The sequence below is a fragment of the Pogona vitticeps genome, chromosome 6, assembly GCF_051106095.1.
Source record: "Pogona vitticeps strain Pit_001003342236 chromosome 6, PviZW2.1, whole genome shotgun sequence".
Taxonomy (NCBI): domain Eukaryota; kingdom Metazoa; phylum Chordata; class Lepidosauria; order Squamata; family Agamidae; genus Pogona; species Pogona vitticeps.
This window is the reverse complement of record NC_135788.1, coordinates 32,461,759-32,474,401: the sequence shown is the minus strand read 5'-3', so window position 1 is coordinate 32,474,401 and position 12,643 is coordinate 32,461,759. Positions and strand designations below refer to the sequence as shown.

General features: G+C 37.4%; 1 protein-coding gene across 11 annotated transcripts in view; it reads right to left on the bottom strand.

Moving 5' to 3' along the window:
- Positions 1-9,168: 9,168 nt before the first annotated feature.
- The window catches only part of HDAC9 (histone deacetylase 9), a 546,236-nt gene continuing 542,761 nt past the window's right edge, over positions 9,169-12,643 (bottom strand). For all 11 annotated transcript variants that reach the window (XM_073003276.2, XM_078377172.1, XM_078377173.1 and 8 more), the window contains one exon: positions 9,169-9,772. In XM_073003276.2, coding sequence (XP_072859377.2) covers positions 9,733-9,772 — 40 coding nt within the window. In that variant the 3' untranslated portion in view covers positions 9,169-9,732. The remainder of the gene's footprint in view (positions 9,773-12,643) is intronic.

Here is a 12,643-nt window from a genome sequence, read left to right as displayed (position 1 = left end):
AGCAGGATGTACCAGTCCCTTCCACTTCCTATTGCTGCCCTTCATAGTAACATAAGTATCTTGAGCTGGGTTGCCATTTTTGCAGCAGTGGTATCCAGATCCTATCATCATTTATTTTCTGCAGCAAACAAATCCATTCACACCTAATGTTTTCTCATTGCTGGATTCTTAAAATTATGGAAAACTCCTTCACCGTTTCATTGCAAACAGTGATATTTGAGTTATTTCTCTATTGTTTATTGTTCCTTTTATCTTTTACAATCAAGCAGGGAGCTCCTTCAGTCAATTCATTCCAAATGTTAATGGATTTTTTTTTAAAAAAAATTCTGAATATATGTTGGTCTAGTTTGACATCTTTCCCTGTTTGAGTCACCTTATTCTCTTGGCTGCAACAGCTGATGAACCAGTCATTCTTTATTTACTGCAGTTAACTAGCTAACTACTTTAAAATTGTTTCTAAAGGAAAAATGTTTGTAGAAAACAAAATGTGGGTTTCTTTCTAATGAATCATATCCTGACATGTTCTTGTTTATTAGACCTATCTCCTTTTAAGAATGAGCCTCAGGAAAAAACAGAGAGGCTTATTTTGACTGTGCTACAAAATGCATGAACAAGTCAATGAAACACATGAAATCAAATCATTCATTTTCATTACAGACTTACCAAAGGAGCTTATTTTAGGAAATGTACTCTTAGCAATGAGGATGCATCAAAGATAATGAGGAGCACATGATTGCCTACCAGGTTCACAGGCATACAAAAAAGCTAATGAGCGATTCAGGCTGCAATCCCGTACTCCTCTACTGGGGAGTAGCCTCACAGAATCCTGTGGTTCTTACTTTTGACAAGTCATGTATAGATTGCACTGCTAAGGCAGAAACAGATGTTAACCCACCATTAAAAGAGGAAAATCCTTAAGGACGCATAATGCCTAAATGTCACAATAGGAGCTTCTCCCATATCCCAGTGTTTGTAAATTCGCCAGCTTCATCTTGTGCGTGCTCTTCAGGACTGGGATTCCTTTAAAGTATGATTCCTCGAACTCAGAAAAAAATCTGCCTGAAACAAAACTCTGTAACATCAATGTACTTTTGGATCAAACAATGGGTAATCTGTACCAGCTGTCCTCTGTGGAACTATTGTTATCTGGATCAGACAGGAACGTGGACAAGGGCATGCTGATACGGAAAGAGACTTAGAAAACTTAGGGAAGCAATCTCAGGATTATGTTCCTAAGATTTCAGGTTGGATCAGTTTTTAAAAAAATGACATGGACAAATCACTGATCAAATATAGTGCAAATAGGAGGCATGTGTCTAAATCATGCAGTTATTAAAATATAAATGACTGTGATCAAATCAGGTTTCTAGGACAGCACCACATTTCAGAGAGAAGAATGGTCATTATAAAAGCTATCTCCTAAAAAATGCTAGAGCATAGTCTGGGCAATTACTTCTTAAAAAGCCATTTTTAAGAATATTATCAAGGACCATTATAGCTGCAATTTTAAAAATGCAATATTACCATTAAGTTACAATGATAATATAATGTATTTGACCTTTGTTCCTGGGATACCTGTCTATTTGTAATAAGTATTTGTAACTAGTTATTCCTTAAGCATTGCTGCAGAGCCTTGGTCTCCGCCTGGTGTTTGGGCAGTTAAAAGTTGTGGCAAATAAGCAAGGAGGTCACTTACACTTCTCCCAAAAGGACATAGAAGGCGACACTGATGTGCACAGAATTGCATGTGCTAATCTGAATGTACAGCAGGAACATTAGAAACGATTTTTCAAATTTCAAAATAGAATTGCAATGTACCTCAGTTTGGTTGAGAAGACTTCAACCTTTTGTTGTCCCTTCTCTTTAAATGAAACTTGGATTGTACAGCCCTTCAAATAGACAGATACTTTTAAAAGGAGGATTTTCCTCTTTCAGACATTAAAAGGGAGAAAATCCTCCCTTAAGGAAAACTATAGGGCTATTTTACAAAGAATTTAGGCATGTGCTTTCATGAGGAGAGGAGAGGGCTCTTTAGCCACAGTGACAGGGAAGGGTGTCCTTGCCTCTGAATGTGGGGATGTTGGTGTGTTTTTCTGTGGGTTTTAGGAGGAAGTGTATCATTCTGTCCACATTAATGTTTACAGTTCATTTCTTAAATGTATTTTTTTAATTGACGTGTAGGGAGATTTTATTCCTGTCATTGCATTGACATCACAAAAAGCAAACAAAGCCATGTGGGTCAGAAGAGAAGGTTTCAGACTATGTAGTTGGATAACAGTTGTGTGTGGGGTGGGGGTGGGGGTGGATGCTACTAGCAATGTTTGCATGTCAATATCCCATATTTCAAAAATTAAACTTTATATGCCTGAAGGTTCTTGTTGTGTGGCAGATTTTTTTTATATGGAAGGAAAGAGAAAAAAGTTTGAGTCCTTAATGTGATTATCACAATAAATTAAGAGATATAGAATCAGTGTTCTATGTTGCATTCTCCATTAAGGATATTTTTACCCCTTTTTATTTCTGTGGTTTTTAGGAGGAAATGTATCATTCTGTTCACATTTACCCCAAAAGAAGTTCATTATTTTTAGTGCACACCATCCTGATACTTCTCAGTGTTTTCATGGTTTAATAGCAAAATTTCTGTGAGTCAACTCAGCAAATTCAGATGCTACTTCCAGAACCCCCCTCTCTCTGTATGTATACAGTGAAAAGCCAAACATCAAGTGCTCTTATTTCAAATAGGATTCTTTAATACACACAAGAACAAGAATAGTGCCAAATAGTTATACGAAACACAAGACCAAAGGAACTTTTTGAAACATGATTGAAAATTATTGCAAGCATTTTCAAGGCTTACAGTTAAAAACATACAAAGATTCTGAAGCACAAGATGACTTTAGATTATTCACTGGAGTCACTCAGATACAAAAAAAAGTATCAGGAATAACAATTAGAATACAATTCTAAATGTACCTCCTTGCCCTTCGAGAAGAACCCCTTCCAATAGTACCGATCACAGAATAACCATGGAAATCCTTGAGGGTGGCTGGATGGGGCATCAAATTTGATAACATATGGAATGTGCATATGCATACAACATGCTTTTAAAAAAAAACACCCAGCTGTGATAGGGTGTCATTAAGATCAGGGTAGGCAAACTATTATTGGGACTAAGGTCAGTTTCTCCCTGATGGCTGGGGAGGGAAAGTATTTTCATTGGGACTATAGCGAATGAGGGAAAATTAAAAGAAGCCTCTGCCTATGTGAGTTTGGTCTTTATCCTAATCAGAGCACTCTCTGGCCATTATTTTTAAAAATGCACATTAAATATACACAAGGATTTAATGACCCACCAACATGAGTGAAATCCACTAATGAATTTAGTATATCCTCTGCCTTGGTCCTATAATAATAATAATAATAATAATAATAATAATAATAATAATAATAATAATAATAATAATAATAATAATAATAATAATAATAATAATAATAATAATAATAATAATAATAATAATAATAAAAGTATATATCCAATATAGAGAGAAGTGATACCAAATTCTATATAGACATGTATTTAATGTGCATTTAAAAATGACCACAGAGATCCCTGATTGGGACCAAATCATGCAGGCAGAGGTTTCCTTTAACCTTTCCTCATAAATTACTTAATGAATCTCAATAACACTGTACACTTGTTGACCAAAGTCTGTGAGATGTAAGAGATCAAGTTTTTAAAAATATGTTTTTATAAAAAAAGATTGACAGAACAAACTGTATGTACACTTCAGGTTAGCTTGTAAAGGGGCAGGTGAGTAAAGGCTATTTATTATCTTCCTAGTTCAATCAGAATTTGTAATCTTCAATATTAAAGCCAATTTGTTTCTGTTAATGTTCATTTAGAAATGAACCTTTATGAATTAACCTTAGGAGTTTTAGCAAAAATCACATCAATTTGTTGTGTTGTTATTACCGTATTAATGGCACGATAGTTGTGATTTAAAACAAAATCGTGATTTAAAACAAAATCGAATCAAATTGCTGAACACTGGCCAGAATGGCCCAACCCACTATAATTACATCCTAGACATCATGAATTATAATAATCTGAAATATTACTCAACCCATTCCTTTTCCTTTAAATATTTTAAAAATGGCTTTTAAAACAGTGATGAGAATTCTCTGAAAGTTAGGAGCAATAGATTCATTTTTACAAGCTGTGCTATCATTCTTCAAATGCTTTTTTAACACTGCTAGGAGAAAAAAAACACCATGTATCATACCTGCATTCACCCACACCATAGCTCCGCATCTGTTCTTAGATTAATGCTGAAACACTGAGAAATCCCATAACAGAGTTTCTGTAACTCATTTGATTTGACCCAGTCTTGCAAGTCTGGATCAATTAAGTGATCATTTTTCCCCCTCTGGATTCAAAAGTAATTTAAAAAGAGTGATTGTAGCATGTGGTCTGTGCAATTACCCAGTTTGCAGGGGAGAGGGAATTTAAAGGAACCTGCAAAGCCTATTTGATCAAAGCTACACCCTGAAAAAAGAATCCGCGGTTGAGATGAAACCACTGCTTTCCCCCACCTTAAAAACTATTGTTCCCCTTTAGCTTGAGCTGGCATCAGCTCAATTTGGACCCAGCTCTATATAGTTTTGCTATTGCAGATGTTCACGTCTGGCTGGAATGTGATAAATTGCAGTGGGAAGACTCAGAAAAGTAGGAAGAGAGAATGTATCTACGTGTTTTGACATAAAAAGAATTTTCTGCCACCTAATGATGCAGCAACCCTTTGAGAGTGTCATATCCCTTTAAAGACATGTGTGGAAAGGAGCACCCTATTTACCTGGGAGTACTTATTGTTTTGTTTACACATTTCTGTATTTTCTGACAAAGTTTCTTCCTGCCAAAATTATATTAATATGAAATGATTTATTCAAAGACTACTTGATGATTTGAACAAAGGGCTCTCCATTACCTTTCCAGTCTACTAATAGTCAAACATAAATAACCTGATCCAGCTAATCTTTAGGGCTTTACCAGACAAGACACCTATTCCATATCTAGCAGCAGTGCACAATTCAGAGGAAAAGACTGTTCTTCTAACACAAGCTTCTCTCACTTCACCTTTGGCAAATTAACTTGCTTTTGTTTTGCAACGGATGATGAGGGAGATAGTGCAGCTTTGTTTGAATGCCTGATGTCTCCGGAAAATAGCACTGAACATTAATAAGCATTTACTCTGATGGATGATCTAACCTAGAATTGCAAATTCCAACTGCAATCAATGGGACTAAATCAATTTCCATTGTTTTAAATGGAACGTGTATCCTCATTATCTGCATGGAAGCAAATCTTTCTCTCTTCTCTAAGTTAAGCTTTCCAAATAAGCTAGTGTAGAATTTCAAACTTAGTCAGAACTGACTGTAGCTGCCCAAATGTTCTGTTGCTATTATTGGTTCCCCTCCCCCTTATTCCTATAAGAGTGGTAAGAGTGGTTAGGCAGAGAGATGCTTGAGAAATTTAATATTTGCGAATTTTGAAGTGAACTGATCTGTTATGTACATCCTGGACTAATCTGTAAAGCAAAACATAATCATCGTTTGGCTTTTGTACTTCCCTGAGTTTTGTAATGCAATCCTCAGCTATCTCAAAGTTCAGAAATGCATTAAATACCAGTCTTCTGCCATAAAATGCATTTTGAAAGGTGACTTTGGACATAAGAATTGTTTAATAAATGCATATTTTGAAAGCAAATACATTAAAACCAAGTAGTCAAATCTTAAATATAAATCTTCACATTGTGTGAAGTAATTAAATTTAAATGAATTAATTAAAATGCCTTTTAATTAATGTAGTTGAGGCAACATTATGCAATGTTTGAAGACAGAACGTTGCCCATTTGCTATTAGGACTACATGTCAATTTACACTCTAGGTCAGTGCCACCTTATGTCTCTTCTATCCTGATCATTTATGAGTCATTTGTCAAACTGACATAGAATAGAAATTGACATCTGGAAAGTGAGAGTGTTCAAATATTGCAGAACATTGTTTTTACTGCACTGAAGTTTGATTCAAGTTTTAAGCATGGATATGCATGCGTACTCATGAAGTCTACGCATAAAGCCTGCTCTTTCATAAAAGGGGAGGGGTAACCATTGATGAATCCTCTTCTTACACATTTATCATTCACACTGCCAAAAAATAAAAAATAAAAAATGAATTGGTATCAAACTGGTAACAGGAATGCAATGTGCTAGGCATAGCAGACTGAAGGGCGGTCAAGGCGTTTCCAGAAACATTTGTACTTGATCTATTTGTACTTGATCTTTTTGCTCACCTTCAGCGCTGGCATGGCCCTAGGTGGTCCTGGCAATGGAAAACACTCTAAAGTTGCCTTTGTCGTTTAGTCATTTAGTCGTGTCTGACTCTTCGTGACCCCATGGACCAGAGCACGCCAGGCCCTCCTGTCTTCCACTGCCTCCTAAAGTTGCCTACCTCTACTCTAATCACTACATCATCCTGATCTCATGGAACTGCCAATAGTCTATCATGCAAGCTTGCTGACAGGATGCCCTCAAGTCCACACCTGCTAGGTTTTACTCTAGCTGCAGGGATTGGCACTTCCAGACAGTTCATCAGGCTGATCTGGGCAAGCATTGAAAAGGACGTTACTGGTGCCTTAGATTTGTCTTGGTTTTAATTAACTTAACAGTTGCTGATTTTGAACCTCCATCTTATGATGGTGTATATAACCCCAGTAATATTAATATGCACAGTATTACAGGAATGTGGGTGTTTCTTTTGTCTCGGTGCAGATTTCCACACACCCATCATCCAAACACATGGCCAGTGTTATCACTTTGGTATTTTCCTTTGATTTTCCTTTGCCAAAGGAGGATGTATAACTGGAATTATCTTTAAAATCAAAAGTGGAATTTAATTTGTCAGATTAGAAGTTTGTTTGTATCTCATTTCTAAATAAATGGTCAGAGGCTCATCTCCTTCTTTTATTCTGGCTCAGTGTTTGTAAAGCATCCACAGTGTGTTCTCAGTGGTATCAAGCCGAAAGAGGCACATTTCTGCAGTGTAAATTCAAAGCTAAATGGGTAAATTTTAATTATTCATCTTCTGATCCATACATCAATTTTAATTTAGGCTTCAAAATGAAATGCGGATTTTACAACAATAAAGTGGACATTTTCAGCGCTGCTGTTTACAATACGATGCTATGAGTTCAAACCACAAACCTTGGCTAATAAGCACCATCAGACATGGTGGGTGATTTTTCATAAGACACAGTTTATAAAACTATTAGCAAATTGGAGTAATTTGTCAAGTAGGATCGCTCTGGACAACTCTTCCAAATATGTTTACACAGTCATTTAATCCTATTGGCATCATGGGACTGAATTCAGAATTAATGATCAAGCAATTTTAATTTTTCCAGATTCCTTCACTTAGGAAAATGGGTTTCGGATAATAAACACTGAGTAGGATTTGATTTTTCCAGTAATTAATTGCAAGTATGCATCTCATAGCACTTCCATAATAAAACAAAATTCCATATTTAGTTGAGTTAAATCTACATTCTCCTCCAACTTCCTATTTCAAACATTGTCTCAGATTTCCAAGTTGTATCAAACAGTTTATATATAACAGATACATAACCAGTAAGAAGTCTTTTAAATTAAAATGCTAATTGTAAACAAACCTGAACACACAGGGGTGGGGGAATGCAGCCCATCTGTACAACAAAAGAGAATTATATAATTCTATTTGAGTGAAATCTTTCATCTTTGATTTACAGGTTTGAGTCTGCTATAACTGAAACCACATTGTTCCATATCTTTCATTCCACAGCTTTCCCTAAAATCTTGTTTTAATTAAGGTTTCTTTCAGATTTACGAATAAAAAAGCATGACAGTGTTCAGTTATGGCTTTTATGTATCCTTTGAGCTTGGAAAATATATAAAACAAGAACATCACTTGCCTTTCAAAGGAAGGCTTGGCTATCCGATACTGTAAAGCAGAATCAACTGAAGATAGATAATGCGCTAAGTTCTTTACGTGTGAGTGCTTGAGTGTGTGTATGCCTGCATGCAGTTTTCAAGTATGTTTCATAACTCTAGTATAATCTGTGTCCCTTGAAAATCCTGTTGAATCTGAATAAAAGCCACAGTCCCTTTCTCTTTCCATGACGGTAAGGCAACATGTGTTAAGAGTTTAAGTGTTCTTTTATCAGCAGAAGGCACAGCTCCCTGGTAACACTCTTGAATTTGCTGTTACTTGAATCCCAGCCTGGCTAAGCATGAAAGAAGAAATGAAAGAGCGGGAAATGCTGCTTAGAACCTTTCTGTACTCTACCTCAAAGCCTTCATGGGACTCCTTGGGATCAAAAAGACTTACATTCTGGATTGAATTTATAAGTAGAGCTGTCCGTAGATGTACCTAACCTCGGAGTAAAAACCTTAGGAAAGCCCCTGCGACTTACTTCCCTTAAAAGTAGAGTGAAACTATGGCCTGAAGCCAGGTCAAATTAGGAAGAGGAGCAGGTGATTTTTGAGACCTGATGGGAATCTCTCTTTTTTTGTTTTGTTTTTTTGGTCACAGGCTGCCTCACCAAAGTCAGCTCCATTTTTCAAGGCACACAGCATTTTGTTGATCAGATTTATCAAACGCTGTTTTAGGGAGCCAAGAAACACCAGCCCTTTAAGAAGGAAGGAAGGAAGGAAGGAAGGAAGGAAGGAAGGAAGGAAGGAAGAAAGGAAGGAAGGAAGGAAGGAAGGAAGGAAGGAAGGAAGGAAGGAAGGAAGGAAGGAAGGAAGGAAGGAAGGAAGGAAGGAAGGAAGGAAGGAAGGAAGGAAGGAAGGGGGGAGAAAGAAAGAAAAACCCAATCACAAGAAACAACAACCAAAGGGCCCCCTAAATTGGCAATCCTATACACACTTACCTGGGAATAAGTCACACTGGGCTCAATGGGACTTAGTTGTGACTGGACCATGTTAGAGTACACTCTGTTAGAGAGCCATTTTGCACAATTATATTTGGAACAGCTGAAAAGCAGAGAGGGTACAACTTCTCTTTTCACTGTATATCCCTGCCCATATCTACTACCGAAGCATGCCACTGCTCCAGCATCTTTCAGAAGACACCGTCGAGAAGCAACTCATAACTTTATTAGAATCAAATCAAATGTTTGAACTATTTTTAACAAGATGAAGAAGGGATCAGGGCAGGGAAGCTGGTAAAAATAGGTTCAAAATAATCAAAAGCAGTGGGATCTGTGATACTAAGCTGTCCAACTCCCTCCCCCGTGTGGTTTTTGCAGGCTGTGTCAAATTTTCATAGACAACCATCATCCAGAATATAGACTCACTTGCATTTTTACTGTTTCTCTTTGCCATTTAAGTTGGGGAGTGCATCACACAGCCTGTGAGAGTGGGCTCCTCACCCCGGTCTTTAGTCTTTGAGCAGGCTGATTTACTGTAACTTTAGAATTGTAGTGGTTACATAGAAGGCAGCTTGCAAGGGCCTTTTAAGTCCATCCAACGAACAAGTGAAGCTGCTGTTCAGAATTGTGGGCCCAATGTTTATGTTTCATCTGATCTTTGCCACCCAGGCAGCAGACAAGACATGGCTAAGGGTGCTTTTTTGGGAGGGGAGGAGGTGGAGGTACACAATGATGTCACACACAGGAAATATCAAGGAGGACTTGGCACTTCACAAGGCGGGCTCTTCTTCCATGGGTTCGCCAGCAGCTCTAGAAAAAATAAACAGGCAATCAGTATATGGAACCAGAGTACACAATGACATTGTAGATTTTCATGCATAATCAAAGCTGATTTTTCAGCTCGCTCTCCTCCGTGTTTATTTGTGTTCTTCGGTTATCCATAAATAAAGTTTCTTTGCTAGGAAGCATAAACAAAATGTCAAGTGGAAAAACATTTTCGATCCGAGCAATCACTGCAAAAGGTTCCTGTTTATATTAAAATTGTCAGAATATTTTCTAACTTTACTTTCAGCTATGCACATGCTTTGTGTCAGCAAAATCAAATTGTTTAATAGTGGAGGGAAGGTGCAACCCCCCCCCCCCCCGGTCTCTTTCTCCCTCCCTCTCCCTCTCTCCTCCCCTTCCCTCCCCTTCCAAGAAATATTTATAGATCCAACTTATTCCATTTAACAATGGGATACCCTCTTCAAAAATCAGGTAACATGCAGGGAATTTAGCCATGTCTCCAAGTCATTTCGCTTGTAGTGCTTTGCTTTTAAGATCGTGTTGGCTGCTTGCCTGCCTAAAACTTCCGCACTCCAATTCTGAATTTGATTAGCAGGCCACTGCCATAAAGTAGGTATCTAATAATAATAAATAATCTGATTATGCACATCATCTTTATTAGAAATCACCTGGGAGGCTGCCAATAGGCTCAACTAAATTGGCTGTTGGAAATGTAAAGAAGTGAAGATAAAGCATTGCCTCCTCTCTATAAGCCCTGGAGAATAACGGATCGGAGATTATTTTTCAAACTGCATTGTCGGCAGGATGAGAGGTCAGATATATGAATGTAATCCTACATGGATGTCTGAACACACACACATCCCCTCCATACACACTCTTCAGTTTTGATGGACAGGCATTTTCAAGATATTTTCACCTCTTGTTAGTAAAACAGCAACCAAGATGGAAGGCCTTATTAATGTCCTAAATATTTATTCTTTGGAATTTGTTTTGACTTCCATGCCATTATTATTTAAAGCAAAAGATGCAACTGGTAGGGATGGACAAATTGTTCAAGTTGACTTCTTTATTTGCATGTTTGAAAACTCAGGTTGTTGCTTTCAACTTTATGGAGAATGGTGTCACTTGCTGATTATTCGTCACACAAGCATTTCCTCACTAATGAATGCTGGAAACTTTATTATGATTACTATTATTACACTATTACTGCTATTGTTATTGTTTTTATTATAACTTGCTGTATTTGCCTGATTTATTCAATTCCTTTTATTTCCATTCTGATGTTTGTTTGGGTGTCTGTGCATACGTCATTCATTTCATAATACTTTTGAATGATAAAATTATATCTATATTTTCTTGAGGTTCCCGTTTAACTTTTCTAAATCGGGAGATGTGGAAGTGTTCTAATCCTAGATAAGTATTACTTGGGGAAATTGTTACTTTCTCCATGAGGAGCCTTGTGGTGCCATGGGTTAAACTGAAGTACTTAAGTCAAGACCTGAATATGATCCTGATGGGGTTTAGGTAGCTCACTCAAAGTTGACTCAGCCTTCCATCCTTCCAAGGTTGGTAAACTGAGTACCCAGCTTTTGTGTGTCTCTGTGTGTGCGTGCAATATGTAGCATGCATAATTAAATTATAAACCGCCCACAGAGTGCTTTAAGCGTTATGGAGCAGTATATAAACAGCACATGTTGCTTCTGCTTTACTTTTACTTCTCAAAACTGTTTTCTTCAGACAAGAGAGAAGCACAATCTATCTTGTGACTATACATAATAATAAAGCAGTCTGTCTAATCCTATTTTTTTTTCTTAGCAGGAACCACCAGCCAGGTGGCTATGGGTGCTCACAAGTCAGAGAACATTCTTTTTTATCCCCCCCCTTTCCCTGCTCCAGCATTTCATATTCTGAAGCAGACAGCTTTCTGACAGGAAAGTTTAATTTATCTGCTGACATATTGGCATCAGTTTGTTTCTTTGTCACGGTGAGCAGTAGCGGAAGAGATATAAAGCTCTCTGAATAATCACTATTACTGTAGAAAGGCTACCTGATCATTCTTGCCCCACTTCTTGAACCACATCATCCCCAGTTCCCCAAGAATGGACCTAAATCTGAAAATCATTCAAAGACAAGCTTCACTGCCAAACATTTTCAAAGTAAACAGACATTGGCACAGCTTTCAATCTCCTGCAAGGTAGTAGTCAGCCCGGAGATAATTCCCTTTATAAAATAATATCCAACAAACAGAATATTAGAGGACCATGGGCTTGTTTTTTTAAAACAATTAATTCATGGAAGTCAATAGAAGCATCCTTTCCATCAGCCATCAACCACATTTCCCTTACTTCTACTTTCCCTCTCTTGACGATTGCATTTAAATCCTTCCTGCACATATACACACAGAGAGCAACATTTTAGCAGAAACAACACATAAAAATACCCAGAAAATCATAGTTTCCCTCTGAAGCCTGCTCCATGCAGCCTGACGGAACAGATCAAAATGAAATAACTATTTACTCGATGATGTCAATTGAAAGAACAAGAAAGAAAGGAGAAAACAGATGGGAGCATCCTAAGAAACGATGCTTAGCCACAAACAATTTCTGTTGAGAGAGAGTCAGATATTAGTTGGCCGGGAAAAGAGCTGCTTTATTCAAACTATGAGTTTGAAATGAGTCATCTTATTTTGAACAACAATACATCCTCCAACACTAACTGGCAAGTCTTTATGAAAGAGAACATCTCTCTCACTCTCTCTTTCCGTTTTCTATGTGCGCGCACACACACTTTCTACAGTTTGAAGTTACTTTTTGGACTATGACTCCCAGACTATTGTGGTCACCAGGATCACTTTTCCAAGCAAAAACACAGCAAGACCTCTTTCTGTGTAACAGA